The sequence below is a fragment of the Ananas comosus genome, linkage group 19 (genome assembly GCF_001540865.1).
Source record: "Ananas comosus cultivar F153 linkage group 19, ASM154086v1, whole genome shotgun sequence".
NCBI lineage: Eukaryota > Viridiplantae > Streptophyta > Magnoliopsida > Poales > Bromeliaceae > Ananas > Ananas comosus.
The window spans coordinates 8,210,832-8,230,782 of NC_033639.1; the positions used below are offsets into that span (position 1 = coordinate 8,210,832).

A 19,951-nucleotide genomic window follows, 5' to 3' on the forward strand; every position below is an offset into this window, starting at 1 on the left:
ATGTATGGGTTGTTCGCTTGATTACAACTGATTTCAGAAAGAATATTTATAGATTTCGAATGGATTCTCTAATTCGAGTCGGTGAATGGCAAAGACAAAAAAAATTGGGGTTTTGATACGGGGGAAAGCTTTGATGAGCTTTTGAGCTTGCGAAGCAGAAGCTCTGATTTGAATCTTCTGCATATATTAGGTTGTTTTTTTTATTATCAAGCTGCTTAACTCAGAAAAACTCCAGGGAGGACAGGCACTTTCTTAATTTGAGATGCTACTACTTATTCAATCCATCTTTCAATTGAGTCTTCCTACATGCTAAATTAGATTATTATTCCAAGAAAGAAAAAAAAAATAAAAGAAAATTGGAAAACAGTGTCTCTTGTTATTTTTGGATCAACCTGCCTGCCTTATTTGTGGTGCCTACAAGAGATTAAATTTTTTATGAATCCAATTTAGATTTTATCCTTGGCAAGAAACATGCTCTAAGATTCAGAGTATGATTCCAATTTCAAATTTGAATTTAGATTCAAATCTCGATACGGAATAACAAATTTGCTGAAATTCACAATATGAATTCAAAATTCGACTCAAATTTGAATACTAAATTTTAATTCATATTTCTAATTTAGTTTAAGATCTAATAATCAAATTCATGTTTGGCCCAGGATAAAACTGAATAGGTTTGTTTAAAAGATAAGGATCACAATTGATTAAACACACCACCGGGCCTCTTCCCGTCAGTGTCAATTACAAACAACCAAAGCTGAGAGTTACAAACTAAACTCTTTTAAAATTTGAGTACAAAATATTTGAGGCCTTTTTAGAATTGTTTCAGCATAGAGTATAAAACCACATTTAATACATGAAGTCCCAAAATTGATTTTCGTACTGATAATTCACTTTGTATTTGAAAACTACCGTCGAGAAGCATCAGAATTATCATCTATAACTCTAAATGAAAGCACAATCTTTCTTGCCACGTGGCAAGAAATCCTTCATCCTTTCATCCTCCTTTCACAATATTTTCATCCCTTTATCCTCATTAAAATCGTCATAAATCCTCACAATATGTCTTAGATATAGGGTTTAAGAACCACTTTAAAGCATTTCTCAACCGTTCACATATTCATCATTAATTTATATGGAGATCCCTTAGTTTTTAGATTTTTTTAANTATATATATATATATATATATATATTGTCTTTAGTTTAGAGTCTTTATTATAATTGACTTTCTTTGTTTTTGTAATTTTGTATTTATGATTTTGCTTTAGTTAGAATTTATTACTTTTAAATATTTTTCTTTGCCTTTATTATTTAATAGAATATATGTTTAAAGTAAAACACGTGTTAAAAGTAAAACAAAAGCCCTGCGTGTATTCTTCGACAGCAAATGATATCAACTGTTAATATCGACATCAACTTTCGCTGTTTACTTTGCAAAATCTCCGCACAATTTTCGTTACCTCCTCCAAGATATGGAATTACTATGGTCGCAGATGAACAGCTCTGTTCTTTTGTTGATGTGCAGGTTCCTAGGGGTAGCCGATTTATGGAAATAATTACATATTGTCATATTAATTATTTGTTTGAAATTTATAATTATTTTAATTTTGCCATATTATAGTGCTGTTGTTGTTAATGATTTATCTACATCTACAACCTTCCTTTTATCTTTTATGCTATTTCTATCCACAAATCAACTTAAATTATTTAGCCTTATTCAAATTCAACTTATAACAAAATATAACTTAATAGACAAATTAAAGCTTAACTAATGATCTAATTTTAACAAATTGCACTCTAAATTAAACTGTGCATGATCATTTCTGAATATAAATTGAGTTTTTTGTTGAATTCTTAACCTTTTCTATCTAATTTTATTAGGTCATTTTCATCTAAAACTCTATTATATATATCAAACAACATATATCATGCCACCTTCCCAAAATCTTAACCTGGTAAACAAGATTTAAGAAATAAAATACAAATATGTTGTTCATAAGAAGTTTTAAAATATTGCCTTAAAACATTCAATGCATAGTTTATATTTTATTTGATATAAATAGAAAATAACTTGAATGTGTACTCTTATTTGCAGTTTAATTCAGTTTTCTGATTTCAATGAAGAAGAGAAGTAAATATTTTCTAGCAAAACTATCATAAGATCTAATTTCTATAATATTTTAAGGATATGTGTAATAGACTTATTTTATTTTGAACTTTATAGTATGGACTATATACTATGAATTTTAGAATTTGATAAAATTCTAAAATTTCTAACCATATTTATTGAAGAATAGTGCTGTTTTGGAGCCATATAACTTTCATTCAAAATTTTATAATTTAGAAAAATTAGTATTTAGAATTCTAACTATAATCTTATTTTTTAAAATTTTGAACTTTGAATTTCATTATCTACCCGCTGCATCGCGCGGGTTTCTGCACTAGTGATTTCAGAAGAGCTAAAATTTAGATCCTGAAGCTGCAACGATGAAAGCGAACCTCTGTATCGAACAATTTACTACTGAATAACTTGCTCCGACATCCACACAAACCCAAACACAAAATTAGTTTACTACTGAATAACTTGCTCCGACATCCACACAAACCCAAACACAAAATTAGTTTACTACTGAATAACTTGCTCTGACATCCACTGCAACGATCTCATATAAACTGATCGGAATCAGTATTCCATCCGATGTGGGACTATTGGGGGCATTACAAGCTCCTCCTGTTTAGACTCTAACGTCCTCGTTGAGTCCAAACCATATCACAGAGGCGATGTTTACGGATTCAAGAGGTGGCTCCCACCAAATCCGTTGGTGTAGCATTTTACCCCGTATAGTACTTAGCTCTCACACTTCCGGCTGGTATTCGGCTCTGATACAAATTGCAACGACCCGACCCGTTAGCAACAATAACTCGTTGTGCCAAACCACCGGTCCAAAATGCTTAAGCCTAGTTATTATTACTGGTAGGCGAGGCCTCATATAAGCTGATCGGAATCAGTATCCCATCCGATATGGGACTATTGGGGGCATTACATCCACACAAGCCCAAACACAAAATTTATGAACAGCGGCAGAGTCCATAAATTGTCATATCGAGGAATCTATGCCAATTGTATACATTTGTAGTACTGCAGGTTTAAATTATCACAGATGGAAGATGAAGACAGTAGCTGTTAAAAAGCATCTGCTGCTGTAATAAACCCCCTGGTTATTCACCATTAATGAACAAAAAAATAGTTGCCAAAAACAGCCTTTACATTGCAACTTGTAAACAGATGCTGAAAAGGAGGAAGAAACATACAAAAGAATAAAAAAAAAAAATTGAAAAAGAGACAAATTATTGATGCATATCATCTAACCAACTCTGATTACAGATGATACTGCGCGACAAAATTCCGTTCCTTCCATTATTCTTCTTCCAGAACCTGCACAAAATTCCTCCCTAACATTGAAAGAAAAACTAATCAAAAACCAATATTTCCTTTCCAAAACTTTTTTTTGTCTTCGGCGTCGATCCGAAAGTTCTCTAAACTGTGTAGTGTTGTTGGATTGTCTCGATGTCGAGCCCCTTGAGCTTCACCACTGACTCCACATGCCCCTTCAGTGTGTGCAGCTCCCTAAGCCTGTAAATGAAAGCATTTTCAAGGTTCATATATTTTGCTCAAATTGCTCTCATAGTTGAATAAAGATGCATGTAATGTTACAAACTCATTGTGGTATTTTTTTCCTGCATAATGGTTGGTTAGTTGTTTATTATGAAGTGCAAAAGAAACTAAGACTATTTATGAAAGATCTGCAAGTGAAACATTAATAACTCATGAATGAAAGATGTCTTTTCTAAGAAGAATCTTACTTAGGGTACCTGTTAAGGTGTATTAAATAAAAAAAAAAAAAATCTATGAGATTTTAAGTGTGTGAGTGTTTCTCAACATGGAACCTGAAAAACAAGGTCACAACATATCAGTATTGAGTTGCGATTTGTCGATTACCTTGCGACCTCCGCGCGCCTTTTCGCCTGCTCCGCGATCTCAGACAACTCTCTGTAGTTGGTCTTGTCGTTGAAGAGGCCGGAAGACTCCGGTGGGTGCAGGCCGTGGATTGTCCGCTGGGCTATAGCCCACTGGGCCTCCCTCTCGCCCTTCCCGTAGTCCAACGTATTGGCAAATGCCGTCTGCATTGTTGTTACGTCGAGAAATCAGAAACACAAATCGTCTACTTAACCTTTGTCGGCTGATATTGGTAGATACAATTTTGATAGGGACAGAGCAGAGCAGAATTGCAGTAGCGAGAGAGGTTTTTGTGAGGTTAAGATTACCTTGTTCTGGAAAACGTTGTCCCAGGCCTTGCCACTGAGGGCGTAGCGAATAATAAACTTGAGGATGTCGAGAGGGAAGAAGGTTATGATGCTGAAGAGCCATATGACTCCTGCCCATCCCCATCCGATGCCGCGGATCCTCGCAAAGCCCCAGTTCGCGTACACCGCGATGATGGTAGCCACCTACGAAAGGCCATGATTATATGAAAAGAGATTACCGACGATCAATATGTTTGTAACCGGTGACTCTCGACCCAATAACATTTCAGGTCGTTGTTCGACTCGATTTTTAAAGCATTGTAAAATTAAATCTGCGACGTGAAAGGACTAAGAAAATTCTGTCTCTAATATAGTGTTGCCCCCCAAAAAAAACATTGTATGACATCAGAGGAGTTTCTGAGCTAGTCTTTTCATATGTCTAGTCTTATGTTTTCTCCCCAAAAGATCGTATTTGAATATTATTATATGATAACTTAAACTTTTAAAGAAAAAAAAAAAACAGTTGTTTCACAAGAAAAGTTTTACTTCAATCTTTCGGGACCGCGTCGACATAAGCTTATATTTGAGAGTGTTCTCACCAGCTGTGCCGCGATGAAGGCGGCGACGAGGAGGAGGCCGGGGCGCTCGACGAAGCACCAACTCCGCGACCGGGTGACGAAGATCAGCGCCTGGCTGACGATGCTCACCTGCAGGTACACGGCCGCCATCAGCTCGTCCGCGCTGTCCCTGATCGGTCTCACCTTGAATGCGTCCTGCATGCATGCAATTTTACCCAAATTTGATCACAATGCGCCGATTTTTCCATATATATATATATATATATATATATATATGTATATTCAAATAGCACTACACTTTACAATAGGATCAAATAGACAGGCTCTGATACTGATACTCACTGAGAAGAAGTCGGTTCGGAAGGTGGCCCAGAAGAAGAGGACGGTCACGAGCGCGAGGTAGGTGCCGAGCACGACCCCGGTGGCGAAGATCTCCTGCAGCTTCCATGAGTCGGGGACCGGCGAGGGCTTGACGCGGTCCTTGGAGATGGTCATGATGGTGCCGTCGTTGAGTATGGCGATGATGAGCACCATGAAGGGCGAGAAGTCGAAGCGCCAGATGAGGGCGAGGAGGAGGAAGCCGAGCACGATGCGGATCGTGATCGATACGGCGTAGATGGTGTAGTTCTTCATGCGCTGGAAGATGGCGCGGCTCGTCAGCACCGCGCTCACGATCACGCTCAGCCCGGGCTCCGTCAGCACGATGTCCGACGCCCCCCGCGCCGCGTCCGTCGCGTCCGCCACGGCGATCCCGATGTCCGCCTTCTTCAGCGCCGGCGCGTCGTTCACCCCGTCCCCCGTCATCCCGCAGATGTGCCGCCGCTCCTGCAGCCGCCTCACGATCTCGTACTTGTGCTCTGCATGCATGCAGTTTCGAAAATGTTGTTATGCTCGCGACCATTTTACATGCATGTGAAATGTTCCGAAAATGTTGTCATGCTCAAAATTGAGAGAGGTTACAAATATTTGAATTTTGGCGGGAAACTATTGGGTAATGTAAGCATACCCGGGAAGACTCCGGCGAAGCCGTCGGCCTTCTCGATTAGCTCGTCGACCGGCAGCCCGCCGGCGAGGTCGTCCTTCTTGTCGGCGAGGAGGGTCGACGACGGGTACATGTTGGTCCCCATGCCGAGGCGCCGCCCGGTCTCCTTGGCGATGGCGAGCTGGTCGCCGGTGATCATCTTGACGTTGACGCCGAGGTTGAGCGCGCGGCGGATGGTCTCCGCGCTGTCGTGGCGCGGCGGGTCGAAGAGCGGCAGCACCGCGACGAACTGCCACGGCCCACCCGTGCTCTCCTTGGCGGCCTCGGGGACCTCCTGCCGCGCCACGGCCAGCGCGCGGAGGCCGCGGTCGGCGAACTTGTCGATGATCCCGTGGACCCGCTTCCGCGCATCTTCTCTCAAGTTGCAGAGGTCAATGATCTGTACCGAAAAAGATTCAACATTCGTGAAGCAAAAGATGAATGATCTTGCATTATTATGGTCTCGTTCGAGATTCGAAATTAAATTGGATAAAATAAGATAAGATGAAATAGTAATACTGAAAGAGAGTGAAAGTTCATAGACTCGGAGGCGTCGACGGTCACGACCGCTGAATTCAACAGTTTCATTTCTGATGCCTCCGAGCTACTAAATTCTCTTCTTTCCCGGCATTTCTATCCAATTCAATTCCGAATGCGACGGAAATTATATCAACCTGTTCGGGGGCGCCTTTGCTGATGCGGTGCCACTTGCCGGCGGAGTCGATGTAGGTGATGGCGGTGCGCTTCTCGACCGGGTTGAAGGGCAGGAAGTGGACCTCCTGAATCCCGGCGCGCGCCTGCGTTTGGACATGAGATTTGTGGTCATAAGAACGAAATTGAAACTATAAAAACAAATTATTCAATGAAAATAGAAAGAAATTGAGATGAAGCTGCTACAGAGAATCAATTTTTAGGAGGAAATTCTCTACAATGCTGAATCATATTGATATGATACGTAAAAATACTGACAAATCAATAGTATTTCTGCAAATGTTTCAATAGTAGTACATCAAATTTGCTTAACTTGGTCGAATTTGGTTAGCGAATAATGATCGGATTAAGTAAATTTATCGGACAATATCAAAATCAGTTCTGTTAGTAGTTTACCTCCTTGGGATCTGCGAGCATGCCGACAATGGAAGCATCGATAGCGTCCTGATTCTCCACTCTTGAAGCTCTCGCCGCGTAGAGCACCACCGTATCTCTGTCAATGTCCTTCACGAACGCCTGCGACAGTTCTAATGTATCAGTCACATATATAATATAAATACATATATAAGTGGATCTACTTAGAAAGCGTTTAGGGACCAAATCGGAATTCTTATAAGATGAGGGGTACTAAACTGAAAATTACATTCACTACTTTCAAATTGTTTCACTTGGTCACCTCTAATGGGGTTCGAATTGGTTACAACCCCGTGCGTAGGATTCGCTACCCACATGATTGATTCCGTTGCTGGATTAACCTGCACCGTCTATATCGGACGGCACGGAGCCTCATACAGAGAAAATTCTACGCATGAAATTGTAGGAAATTTGCTTCCTGTTTCCTGTTTGTTGCGTGCATACCTCGATCATGGTCTTGTCGACGGTGAGCTTGTTGAGGGTGAGCGTTCCGGTCTTGTCGCTGCAGAGCACGTCCATCCCGGCCATCTCCTCGATGGCGGTCATCCGCTTCGTGATCGCCCCTTGCTCCGAGAGCCGGTGCGACCCGATCGCCATCGTCACCGACAGGACCGTCGGCATCGCGATCGGGATCCCGCCGATCAGCAGCACCAGCAGGTTGTCGATCCCCTCCCTGTACCGCCGGTGCTGGATCGGGTACATTACCACGATCTCGATCAGCATACCCACCGCGATAGAGCATATGCAGAAGTTCCCTATGGCCGTCAACACCTAAAGCAGTTTCGCAAAATCTATTACTCATACATCGAATAGTTTTAAAAATATATACGTAGTGTACGTGCTGTAGGTCATGTTCAACGGTCAAAATTGACTGACCTTCTGAAAGTGGCCAACATTGTTGGTGCTGTCGACGAGGTGGGCGGCCTTGCCGAAGAAGGTGTGGACGCCGGTGGCGATGACGACGGCCTCGATCTCGCCCTGCTTGCACGTCGACCCGGAGAAGATCTCGTCCCCGGGGCTCTTCGTCACGGGGAGCGACTCGCCGGTGAGGGCCGATTGGTCAATCTTGAGGGGGTCGCCCTCGAGCAACCTGGCATCGGCCGGGATGATGTCGCCGAGCTTGATGCTGATGATGTCGCCGGGGACGAGGATCGCCGCCTCCTGCTCCGACCACCTCCCGTCCCTCAACACCTTAGTCCCATAACCAAACCCGAAACTTGGTGAGTGCATACGTAACAATCAGAAAGCATATATCTTGCTGAGCTGTTTCCTATCATATTGATCTTTCGCTTCATGAAAAGAAGCGTGTGCAGATAATTACTTTAGTTTTAGGCGCGAGCCCGGCCATGAGAGCGGCGGCGGCATTGCCCGCGTTGTTCTCCTCGATGAAGGAGATGGTGGAGTTGATGACGAGGAGGACGACGATGCCGACAAAGTCTTGCCAATCCGGAGGTCTTCCCTATGAGCAAATACATAATTGCAATCGAAAAATAGTGAATATCAAATATTTAAACACCGTTCTCGAGTAAAACAAAAAAAGTTGAAATTTTGAAATAAATATGTTACATACTCCGCCGTTGGCGAGGGCGATGGCCATGATCGCGGCGATCTCCATGACCCACGACAGCGGATTCCACATGAAGCCCAGGAACTTGAGGAACTTGTTCTCCTGTTTACGTACATATACGTCGAATTCGGTAACCAAACATACATGAATATATAGTGTTGAACATAAATATTAACACCGCTGATCTCTATATAAGTTTAAGTTTTTGAAACATAACGATTGTTTCACATAATTCTGACGAAAGTTGGGATTTGCGATTCGACCTTCTTCTCCTCGAGCTTGTTGGGCCCGAACAGCTGGAGCCGCTGCTCGCCCTCGGCCGAGCTGAGCCCCTCCCGCGAGCATTTCAGCTGCTCGAACACCTCCTCGATCGGAATCCGCTCCTGCATGAAAACAGATCAAAAAAAACTCAAATCCGACGATCAAACATGAACCATGCATAAACACGCGAAGGCGCGAAAACAAAGTAGGAGAGGAGAAGAGAGAACCGACGAGGTCCACGCTCTCATTGCGGATCTCTTCCAAGAAGCTCGCCGACGCTGCCGCCGCCGCCGCCATTTTTTTATTTACGAAGGACGGACGACTAGCGATCAACAGAAAACAAAAAGGACGACGGGGAGGAAGAGCGCGTTAGATTTATTGCACCACCATGTAAGATGCGTGGTTTGTGCAACTAATAATGGGATTAGTTAAGGAAAAAATTGTACGTGAAAGGGTGGTTTAATTGTGTAATGGAAACTAATAAGAGAGTGGTGATAAAGAGAGGAGTATAAAGTTGGGGAAGTGCAGAGGAAGAAACCCGGTCAAGTAGGCGAGTTGGGCGGAGGGACGTTGGAGGGGAGCCAATATTTGAGGAGAATAATAATAGAATATTTAGTTTTTCCTTTTTTAAATTAAATAAAAAAATTATTTTGAGAAAAGAAAAAAAATTGTGGTGATGATGTGAATTTGGGTTTGAAACGAATCAGAGAACGTAGCTGCAGTCGATCGGAAGATCGAACTTTCGTTTATATATTTCTAAGATGAGATTCTAAGCTATATTTTTTGGGAGTTATTTTGGTTTATTGATATGAAAATATTATTTTGAAGGGAGTGGATTTCGTTTCTAATGAACATCCTCTTTGGTTTCGCATGAAATTGTCAAAAATGATTTTTTTTTAAAGAAAAACATATATTTAATAAAAGAAATATGTAGAAATTAGTAATTTATTGGCTTTTGGTTCGATAAAAATCAAAAAAAGAAAAGATAATGAATAGAGTTAAGACGTATTTAATTTGTGTTTTCCATAAAAAAAAAAAAAACCAAAAAACAGAAGCAGGTGTTCTTACCCAAATACATAAAACTGTTTTTTTTTCCATTTTAAGCAAAGTACAATTTAGAAAACTTGCCAATTTCGCCCCCCAACCGTTCTAAGTCGCAAGGTCGATCTCCATACAATTGTGAACACCATCTTGAATCACGAATTTAACATCTGAGATCCACAAAAACAAACAGATCCATACACATGCAGCTTCTTTCAATGAACCAGGAATCAGCACAATCAAAATTGTCAATATCAAGATAGTCGGGGTGCTTTGAGGGCACTAGAGCAGCGAAGCTATCGACAAAATTGATCTTTAATATTAACAAATAAATAAGTTTATCCAATCTGATCATCATTCACCAAGTAAATTTTACTCAGATATAACGAATGCGACATATTTCTCACCAACAACAACAACACACAATACATCGAACTCTGCTGCGAACGCATCAGTCTCTGACTCACAACACAACACTTCTACATCTAATCCATCAACAGCTTAAACTCCAGCAGCTTTAGCAGATGAGAGAGACTAATAAGAGTATATTGTGTAATGTTTCAAAGATCCTAAGCAAATTTCAAATGGAGAGAATGAAACAGTGCATGAAACACTCCGAAGTCGACTGACTATTCAAAAACTAACCGCAATTTTTCAATAACTTCAGCAACAAATGGCACGGTTTACTGCCGAAGATTTCCAAAGGGTTTAAGAATACAAGCAAGGATCAGACATCATTATTTTTTGAATTAGACTAACGGACTGTCATAATTTCAGGACTCAAAACTGATGCACACCAATTTGACAGCAGCAACATTAGTCGACAAAATTGCACGGTGAGAAACACTAACACAGAGGCAAATTTTAACGCTTCAGATCCCATAAATAGCAAATCTTTCTCATTCAGATGTCTTCAAAACCCCAAAACAAGCTAACAGAGGAGTAAGTTCTACAAGAGATTAAAGAAACCGTTCCCGAGCGAGTCCTCAAAAGCCTAGCTTTGTGCGGCGCCAGTGCCTGCGCTTGGCGTTGTACCTGAAAGATTTGAAAAATAAAAGAGTATTAGAGCACAAAAATGATACACAACAACAAATTGTATCAAAAGCAACCAAAAAAAGAAAAAAGCCAAAATGTGTAGAACTTCTGTGAACTATGTGACTCATTTTGATTCAGCTACCCTCCGACCTCTAGTAATTTTGATTTTACTACCCAGTCTTTCAATTTATTTGATTTGACCAATTCGATAGTTCTTTCCCCATTCAATTTATTGGGCTTATTGACAATATTTTACAGGGCTTTTTTTACATTTAGCTCCCTAAAAAAAATATACAAATGACCCTAGCAAACTTGTATTTGCAATTTTAAGTTGAATACGGCGTGTTCATGTTCACACTTTAGTCCCTTTTTTAAGGACAATAAAAAATACAAAAAGGATCACGATGATCCAATCACCTGTGTTCAAATTAAAAACAAAAAACACCACCTAGATGCCTGTATGGCAAGAAGAGAGCTATTTATGCAAATATAAGTTTGATAGGGCCATTTGTTAAAAAAAAACTTAAGGCTAAATACCAAAAAAAAAAAGCCCTGTTTTACGTGATTCACATTACTACATTTTAATTAAAGCGAGTGATGCACCCAAGATCAAATCAACGTAGTTGAAAAGTTTGATAGTAAAATCAATTTTTGTAAAATATTAGATGGTCAAATCAAAATATCCCATACATCAGAATCAAACAACAAATATAACTTTTTCGACGGATTATTTTGCAAATACTCTACACGTTATCAAATGAAAACCATTAGAACCAAACAAAATTAGCCAAATTTTCAAAAATTTTCAGAAATCAAACGGATTACAAGGATTAGATAGTAAAATCTAAAATTGCACATCTTAGGGGGGAAAAACAGAAACAAAATATTAAGAGGGCGAGATGAAACCTGATGGTGTTATCGGTTCTCATGCGGATCCAGTGGGGGATTGGGCGATTTTGGCGCATCTTCTTCGCGAGCTTCATCTTGATCCTAAACGTCTTGTGCGACGGCTACAAGGACAGTAACCAAAATAAAAATATATACATAAATTAATCAAAATCAGGAGCTACGAAACCCTAGCTCGATGAGTGCGAAACCCTAAGAGAGAGAGAGAGAGAGAGAGAGAGGTGTACCATGGTTGGACGCGGCGGCGAGAAACCCTAGAGCACGAGCGAAGGAGCGGGGAGAAGAGAGAAAGAGAGAGTTTAGTATTTATACAGAGAGGGAATGGTAGGTCAGTTTGTTATATGCGTGGACTCCGTGCACCACATCATCCGTGGACGGTTCATTAATTTGTTTTTTAATTTTCCGAAGATAACATGAGGCACGTTAATTACACGTGGGGTGACATTTCAATCGTTGGAAAGGTGTAAAAATTTATTTTTCTATAAAAAAAAAATTAATATAAAATATTATATTTTTATTCAGTTTTTCTTTTTATATAAAAATTTTGAAAAATAAAAGCACTATCTTTTCATATAAAGTAAAAATAAAAAATTCCTTAGCCTTAGCCTATGAACAGAAATAAAAAATCCCTTCAAATTATGAGGCGTTTGCTTTACTTTATAGTAATTTCTGACTCGAATTTTTTAAATTATTACAATCAAATACCGTAATCTAATTTACTTGACGTGTCGCTAATATAGAAATAATGTGACAGTATTATACTGGGCGAGACAATAATAATAATATATTACATTACTTTCATATCATCAATACGTTAACATTACATTACTTGTCTATTAACATGCCTTTATCAGCAACTATTGCTTATCCAACAAAACCAACAGAAGATAACATGTAGCCAAAAACACACCTTACAAATAGAGAAAGCATAATTTATAGAAACAATTTCACCCAATTTTGGATACAAATTTCAGAACAAACTAAAAATTTACTTATTGTGCCAAGTGAAAGATTGTAACTGCTCCATGCTTTGGTCTTCACCATAGTAGTAGTCAACTCACAAAAGGAATCAGGAAATATTCGGCGTAAAATAGCTGCAAAGTAAAAATACCCCGCAAAACAATCAGTATATATGTTAGTTAAGAGTTTAATTTCAGTACTAATAAGATTCACATAGTGAAGTGTTTGATATGCTTCGCGAACTGCATTAGTTTTCATTCGCCTCGTGCTTTCGATCTAATATAACTAAGAACTTAGCAGAATAATATATCTGCGCGATTTTGCGATGTTTTTGTCAGTATGTACAGTTTCAGACAAAGAAATTCTAATTTTGTATAGATTTTGATTGAGAAAGTAGACAATTTGATGGAATTAGGTTAATTCACTTGCCTTCCAAATAAACATGTAGAATGCTGTAATGGATGTCTTGTTCTGAACATCAAGGCGTCGTGCGCGCAGCAGAAGAACAGAAGCAAGTGAACCATGGCCGAAAACCTACATTTCGTAACGGCGAAAATAATACCGTATTGTTCATATTGAGAAACAAAAATGTATATCGAAAAGGTGCGTTTCGAGAAAAAGATCACTCAACGGTTACAAGCCTTCGAAGTTTGTCGCAGGATGAAGCGCCCACCAACATGGCAATAGCGTACGCCGTCAACAGTAACTTGACGCAAAGCCAAAATACCTGCATTAAGAAGCACTTAAACATTAATTTGAGTACATCTAAAAGATCACAACAAGGATAATTTACTCGGCAATTGGTCGTTAATTCTAATAAATAACCTTCTTTTGACCTAAGCGAACGCTGAAGGATTGGATTCCGTAGTCTCTATCTCCGTCGACATCCGGTATGTCCTACTAATGGTAAAATGTGGCAGTAAAATGTTGATTAAATATTTGAAGTGCAGCAATAAAAGAGAATCTAGAAAGGAATATCATCAGCTTTAATGAATAAGAAGAAGCATTGTTTGGATTTCAGTATTGTTGTCGAGGCGAAAAGCGAAAAAATAAAAGCACAAATTTATCCTGAATAACCGATTTATACATGATATTTACCTTGAACAAAGCTATAACAGCAGAGAAGAAACACATGAAAGCCGTGGCGAAGATCACCGACTTCTTCAAAACTATAGGCCTTCCTAATACATATCTCTGACGAAAAGCAATAAGGTATCAATTAACAAAGTTTCGCGCGCCCAAACTAGTATCTGTATATGTGCTAAAAATTTTCTCAATACCTGTATATGCATGAAGAAGGCTAATTGAACCAAGATAGCCCTCACACATAGGATGCACGACGCAGCAAGAAAGGCGTGTCTTTTCCATCTAAGTAGCGGAAGCTGAACAACAACAACAAAAACAACAAAAATTGAAAGCCAAACTACATGAATCTGCTAAATCAATCTTTGGGCAAGTTTCATAAGATCATGGTTCAAGTGTTCAACTCTCCATTGTGCGTATTTTGGGGGTTAAGTGCCTGTTCCCTACCAGATCGATCTTTTGAATAACACAAAGTAATTAATAAGATACGACTCGCAACACTGAATAAGCCAGAAGAAGCAATAAACATTTGTTTACTCTTGCTACAATTTGACTAGTTGTAATTTAAAGTTAAGCTTAGTAACAAGTGTAGATTTACATCGACAGAGTAAGCGCTTCCGAGGAGAAAACTGATGAGTAATGCAAATAGAACTGGCGGAGATCCGGACTTCACTCCCATAGCAAAGCTCTGAAAGGAGAAATCAGAGCATGCTTTGTCAAATTAGTCTCAATAAGAAAAAGTATTTGTCGAGATTGATGCATCCAAAGAAAAACGAAAATTAAATAGAATCACTAAGTTACATTAGCGAAAATACCATGATACAAGAAGCTGCTACTAAGACTATTCCGGTCGACATGGAGAACTCTCCTGAAGCAAGTGGAAGAGTAGGTTTATTCACCTGCAGTCGCAAAATAGAATCATCATCTTTTCGCAGGGTAGGAAAGCAAAGAAGAACACAAACTTAAATTTGGGGTCGAAACAAACCTTATCGATTTCGACATCGAACAGCTGATTCAGTCCTACAACATAAATATTCATGAATATAGCTGGGACCAGAGCCTGAATAAAGAAACAGTATACAATGTTACATTAGAAAAAATTCAAAATTTCAAAAAATGTAAACATTATCATGTCTCATTGAACAGTACCTTGAAGAGTCCCAGAAAGAATGTAGGAGAAATATCAGAAATGGTTTCAACAGGAAGAACAGACACCGTTGTAATGCCTATAATCTGACGATCGACAGAAAGATTCTAACATTAGATTCTAAATGTTATCTTTGTTGATAAGAAATGAATGAGTATGAATAGAACTTACGGTTCCGATTACTGTATGCGGTCGAGAAAACCGATAGAAAGCATCCAACTGTTTACGAGCAACATTTTGTAACTCGTCGAGCCAATCGGTTTTTTGATCATGCACATTTGCATGGTTTGAAGGAACATGATAGTTACATTTAATTTGGTGATAATTAGATGGCTTTTTTATGCATCTTAGATCACTGGTAACAGCAGAGAGTGTGAGGGAGTGGCAGGTGGAGTTCCTTTCACATAACAGCATAAAACATTGGATATCTCAGTTCATGACAAATAGGAATAGAATAGACCATAGCATATAGAAGATAAAAAGTTACAAAAAGGCAAAAATTTAACTTGCCTTTCATTATGGGCTTCTAAATTTTTTATTCTCTTTGCTCCACCTGCAAATCAGGGAATAAGAAATCAGATTTGAATTTCAAAAAAAAAAAATAGAGAACAAGAATCACTAGCCTCTCCATTGGCACACTCTTATGGGCTCTCTTCCTTCTCTCCCATCTGCAAAATAAAACACTAAAATGAATAACAATGCACAATGTAATCAAATTTTTTTATAGTGAAAGAGAGAACAATAATTTGTTATGGGATTGTGTAATGTCTAGTAGGGCTATTAGAAGAAGCATTGTATTGCGTCTTTCTAATAATGTATATTTATGGACCCGTTGTCTATTAAATCGATCATTTGGGTAAATATTATATCAGAGTCAATTCTAAGTCAATTCTAAACCCTTTGATCTAATGAGGTAGTGAGTTCAATTTTCATCTTCAATATTTAAAAGGTATGCACTTGAGTGGGGGCATTAGTTATTAGTTATATGCTTGAAAGCCAATCTAGTAATACTAATATAAGGGTATTTATGTATAATTATTTATAATTAATAATAGAAAGGCTGATATTATATTCATATTTATTAACTGGCAATACAATATTGATGTTAATAGTCCATAAGATCCTTTTTTGTGAAGACATAGAAATATACTATTTTGTACAAGATTCTTTAAATGCCCCTAACCAAAAGGATATTATATGAATGATAATATACCGGATAGGTCAGTATATGTTATATTTCTATTTTAGGTGACGAATCTCGAATCTCTAGTGTAGGGACAATAGAGCAAGCGTACATGTACTTGTTAGAGAATAAGTATATTGAGCATGATCATTTAGTTGAATACTCGTATGGTTCCATACTCGTCAATATATAACTAGTTCATTGCTATAGTAGTGTGAAATACTCTTCAAATTTGAGGCATCATGGTTGCTTCACGTATAGATTACTACTGTTTGACAATATTAATACTTAGATTCTAGTCATGAGTCTATATTCGGCATCGATTTACTATAGTGGTTTATACAGGAAGGCATGTGAATACTCAATAAAGAATCCAACATTCTCAATAATAAGAGAGAACGCCTTACATAGTTTATTGAAACTGGACTAAAAAAATCCGTAGCCAGAGTACATAGTATGCGAAGAAAGTCAATAATGAGGGAGAACATCCTACCTTTATTGAACTTGACTTGAAAAATCCATAGCCAAGTTACATAGCATGCGAAAAAAGTTTTCAACCGTGTTATCCTATTGAGTCAATTTTGAATATTTTAGTCATACGATTAAATGATAATATTTAATGAGTTACTATAACCTTTGGTTTGATTAGGACGTTATATGTTGAGAGATTTTTTTTTTTTTTTGAGAGAGATAGGTAGCACGCTACCCGTTTCGTTTATTTCATTTAGAAATAAACTTAGCTGAAAATGTGAATCAACTAGGATTCGAACTTGGGACTNAGAACAAGAATCACTAGCCTCTCCATTGGCACACTCTTATGGGCTCTCTTCCTTCTCTCCCATCTGCAAAATAAAACACTAAAATGAATAACAATGCACAATGTAATCAAATTTTTTTATAGTGAAAGAGAGAACAATAATTTGTTATGCGATTGTGTGATGTCTAGTAGGGCTATTAGAAGAAGCATTGTATTGCGTCTTTCTAATAATGTATATTTATGGACCCGTTGTCTATTAAATCGATCATTTGGGTAAATATTATATAAGAGCCAATTCTAAGTCAATTCTAAACCCTTTGATCTTATGAGGTAGTGAGTTCAATTTTCATCTTTAATATTTAAAAGGCATGCGCTTGAGCGGGAATGTTAGTTATTAGTTATATGCCTAAAAGCCAATCTGATAATACTAATATAAGGGTATTTATGTATAATTATTTATAATTCATAATATAAAGGCTGATATTATATTCATATCTATTAACTGGCAATATAATATTGATGTTAATCGTCCATACGGTCCTTGTTTGCGAAGACGTAGAAATATATTTTTTTGTACAAGATTCTTTAAATGCCCTTAGCCAAAAGGATATTATATGAATGATAATATACCGGATAGGTCAGTATATGCTATATTTCTATTTTAAGTGACGAATCTCGAATCGCTAGTGTAGGGACACTAGAGCAAGCATACATGTGCTTGTTAGAGAACAAGTATACTAAGCATGATCATTTAGTTGAGTACTCGTAAGGTTCTATACTCGCCAATGACTAGCTCATTGCTATAGTAGTGTGAAATACTCCTCAAATCTTAGGTATCATGGTTGCTTCACGTTTAGATTACTACTGTTTGACAATATTAATACTTAGATTCTAGTCATGAGTCTATGTTCGATATTGATTTGCTGTAGTGGTTTATACAAGAAGGCGTGTGAATACTCAATAAGGAATCCAACATTCTCAATAATGAGGGAAAACGTCCTACATAGTTTATTGAACTCGACTCGAAAAATCCGTAGCCAGGGTACATAGTATGCAAAAAAAGTCAATAATGAGGAAGAACGTCCTACACAGTTTATTCATAGCCAAGGTACATAACATGCGAAAAAAGTTTTCAAACCTTTTATCCTATTGAGTCAATTTTGAATATTTTAGTCATATGGTTAAATGATAATATTTAATGAGTTACTATAACCTTGGTTCGATCAGGACATTATATGTTGAGAGAAATTAATCACACGATCACTATAAGCAAAAGAGTTTATTCTTTATCACTTTTCTAGATTGTTCATTGTTGTGATATATTACTAGGTATCACTCATGGACAGTAAGAAAATATAATTTTAAATTGTTCTTATTTATTAATTAGAAGAGTTCTAATTCAATATTAAAAATGTTGATATTAAGTTTCACTGCCGAATGGTAATAAAGATATGCGGTCACATATAATAGAAATTTTGTACGGTTGTTCACTTAAGGCTGCGTTTGGTTAAGAGAACTAAATTTTGAAGAACAACTTTTATTGTTCTCGAGAACATGGGATATTCCGGTACAAGATAGAACAATTGTAAATTTGTGTTTGGATGCATTCGAGGATATTCTAGAGGATATCCTTAATAGCGTTTGGATAAAAAGTCTAGAACAACGTCTAAATATATTTTTAAAANTTTATATTATATAATAAAATTTAAGTATAATATATTATCATAAAAATAATATTTATACTAATATATTTATTTATTAAATTTGAGCATTCATTTAAACAATTAAAAGGCCAGAAAAAAAAAAAGGGGCCAAAATCTCTTGTTCCAGCTTGTTCTCCCTTTTAGGGAGAACAAGCTTAACGGGTTGTTTCCGGCTTAACGGGTTGTTCCGGAAACAACCTGATTGTTCCAAAAAGCATTGTGTTTGGAGGGATATCCCGCCTTGTTCTGGGATATCCCTCCAACCAAACGCAGCCTAAAAAAATTTAGTGTGAGTGATAAAAATGAAAGGGAGCTGGTCAATTAAATTAAATATAATTATTCAGCTCAGCTGTGACTAACATTTTTAATTAGATTATGACTTCAGAATTAGTTTGAGAATTATACACGAGATTAAATTCTTTAATCTAGATGACATTAAATCATACTACAACAAAAGCGGTGTATAGCGACACTTTTAAATATCGGTATAGGTAAATGCTGCTGGCTAAATTATCGACATTTTTTAAAAGTGTTGCTATATGTTGGGTTGCTATATGTAGGGCCGCCTTGATATTTAGCATCCACTCCTCCAGTGACCTGTGGTGGAAAGACACGTGGCGATCGTAGCCCTTTACGGTCACTGTGAGATTCTCGCGGCCTAACTCCAGCCGCCGAAACCCTACCTCGTCGGTTGCGGCGGCGAAGAGGAGAAGGGGAGATAGTGATCAAATTTTTTTTTTCTTTATATTTGTAATTGAGCAGAGTAGGCTGGGTGGGGTTGGTTGAGTAGAAAAACTTTTTATTTTTGATTGGATTTGGCTTTACATTTAGGCTTTATTAGATTTTTTAAAGAAATTTTGGCATAAATATTAAGACACTTACACAAAAGTATCCCAAAAATATGTTTCTATAATCTAATTCTGTTGTAGTGATATATAAGATATTTAAATGAGATTTAAATATTAATGAAATAATTTTATTGGATAAGATTAAAATTAGATAAAATCTAACTACAAATAATTAAAGAGATTAATGTTTATCACTAATTGAGCTAGCTAATAATTAAATATTTACACCGACCGTCCCTAGAATAAGTGACAAAGGGCTTGGTGGTTAGTACCCGAGTTCCCAAGTTTGAATCCTAGTTGATTTACATTTCCAGCTAAGTTTATTTCGAAATGAAATAAATGAGGCAAATAGCATGCTACGTACCTATCTCTCAAATATATATATATATATATATATATATATATATATATATATATATATATATATATAG

General features: G+C 37.6%; 3 protein-coding genes across 3 annotated transcripts; all 3 read right to left on the reverse strand.

Moving 5' to 3' along the window:
- Positions 3,205-9,324, reverse strand: LOC109725024 (plasma membrane ATPase-like). The gene is made up of 14 exons (XM_020254068.1): positions 9,089-9,324; positions 8,860-8,979; positions 8,600-8,698; positions 8,351-8,488; positions 7,906-8,220; positions 7,474-7,800; positions 7,012-7,131; positions 6,579-6,701; positions 5,890-6,304; positions 5,226-5,740; positions 4,905-5,078; positions 4,327-4,509; positions 4,001-4,182; positions 3,205-3,634 (listed from the first exon to the last, which is right to left on the reverse strand). Exons 1-14 carry the CDS (start codon positions 9,152-9,154, stop codon positions 3,538-3,540), a joined length of 2,874 nt encoding a protein of 957 aa, XP_020109657.1. The 5' UTR covers positions 9,155-9,324; the 3' UTR covers positions 3,205-3,537.
- Positions 10,198-12,178, reverse strand: LOC109724612 (60S ribosomal protein L39-like). Its single transcript, XM_020253491.1, has 3 exons — positions 12,067-12,178; positions 11,840-11,943; positions 10,198-10,933 (listed from the first exon to the last, which is right to left on the reverse strand). Exons 1-3 carry the CDS (start codon positions 12,067-12,069, stop codon positions 10,885-10,887), a joined length of 156 nt encoding a protein of 51 aa, XP_020109080.1. The 5' UTR covers positions 12,070-12,178; the 3' UTR covers positions 10,198-10,884.
- LOC109724789 (homogentisate geranylgeranyltransferase-like) lies at positions 12,892-15,443 on the reverse strand. The gene is made up of 11 exons (XM_020253719.1): positions 15,201-15,443; positions 15,032-15,115; positions 14,868-14,942; positions 14,698-14,781; positions 14,481-14,570; positions 14,080-14,181; positions 13,898-13,993; positions 13,625-13,696; positions 13,431-13,526; positions 13,229-13,333; positions 12,892-12,933 (listed from the first exon to the last, which is right to left on the reverse strand). The coding sequence occupies exons 1-11, from the start codon at positions 15,441-15,443 to the stop codon at positions 12,892-12,894; spliced, it is 1,089 nt and encodes a 362-aa protein (XP_020109308.1).

Bases quoted from the DNA above. Each gene is read 5' to 3' on its own strand.
- LOC109725024 (XM_020254068.1), bottom strand. From the start codon at position 9,154: ATGGCGGCGGCGGCGGCAGCGTCGGCGAGCTTCTTGGAAGAGATCCGC. The intron at 5,741-5,889 runs GTATGCTTACAT...GCATGCATGCAG, and splicing joins CTTCGCCGGAGTCTTCCCGG to AGCACAAGTACGAGATCGTG. The intron at 4,183-4,326 runs GTAATCTTAACC...ACAACAATGCAG, and splicing joins ACAACGTTTTCCAGAACAAG to ACGGCATTTGCCAATACGTT.
- LOC109724612 (XM_020253491.1), bottom strand. The intron at 10,934-11,839 runs GTTTCATCTCGC...CAAATCTTTCAG, and splicing joins AGAACCGATAACACCATCAG to GTACAACGCCAAGCGCAGGC.
- LOC109724789 (XM_020253719.1), bottom strand. From the start codon at position 15,443: ATGCTGTTATGTGAAAGGAACTCCACCTGCCACTCCCTCACACTCTCT. The intron at 15,116-15,200 runs GTAAGTTCTATT...GTCGATCGTCAG, and splicing joins CGCATACAGTAATCGGAACC to ATTATAGGCATTACAACGGT. The intron at 14,182-14,480 runs GTAAATCTACAC...GTTGTTGTTCAG, and splicing joins GAAGCGCTTACTCTGTCGAT to CTTCCGCTACTTAGATGGAA.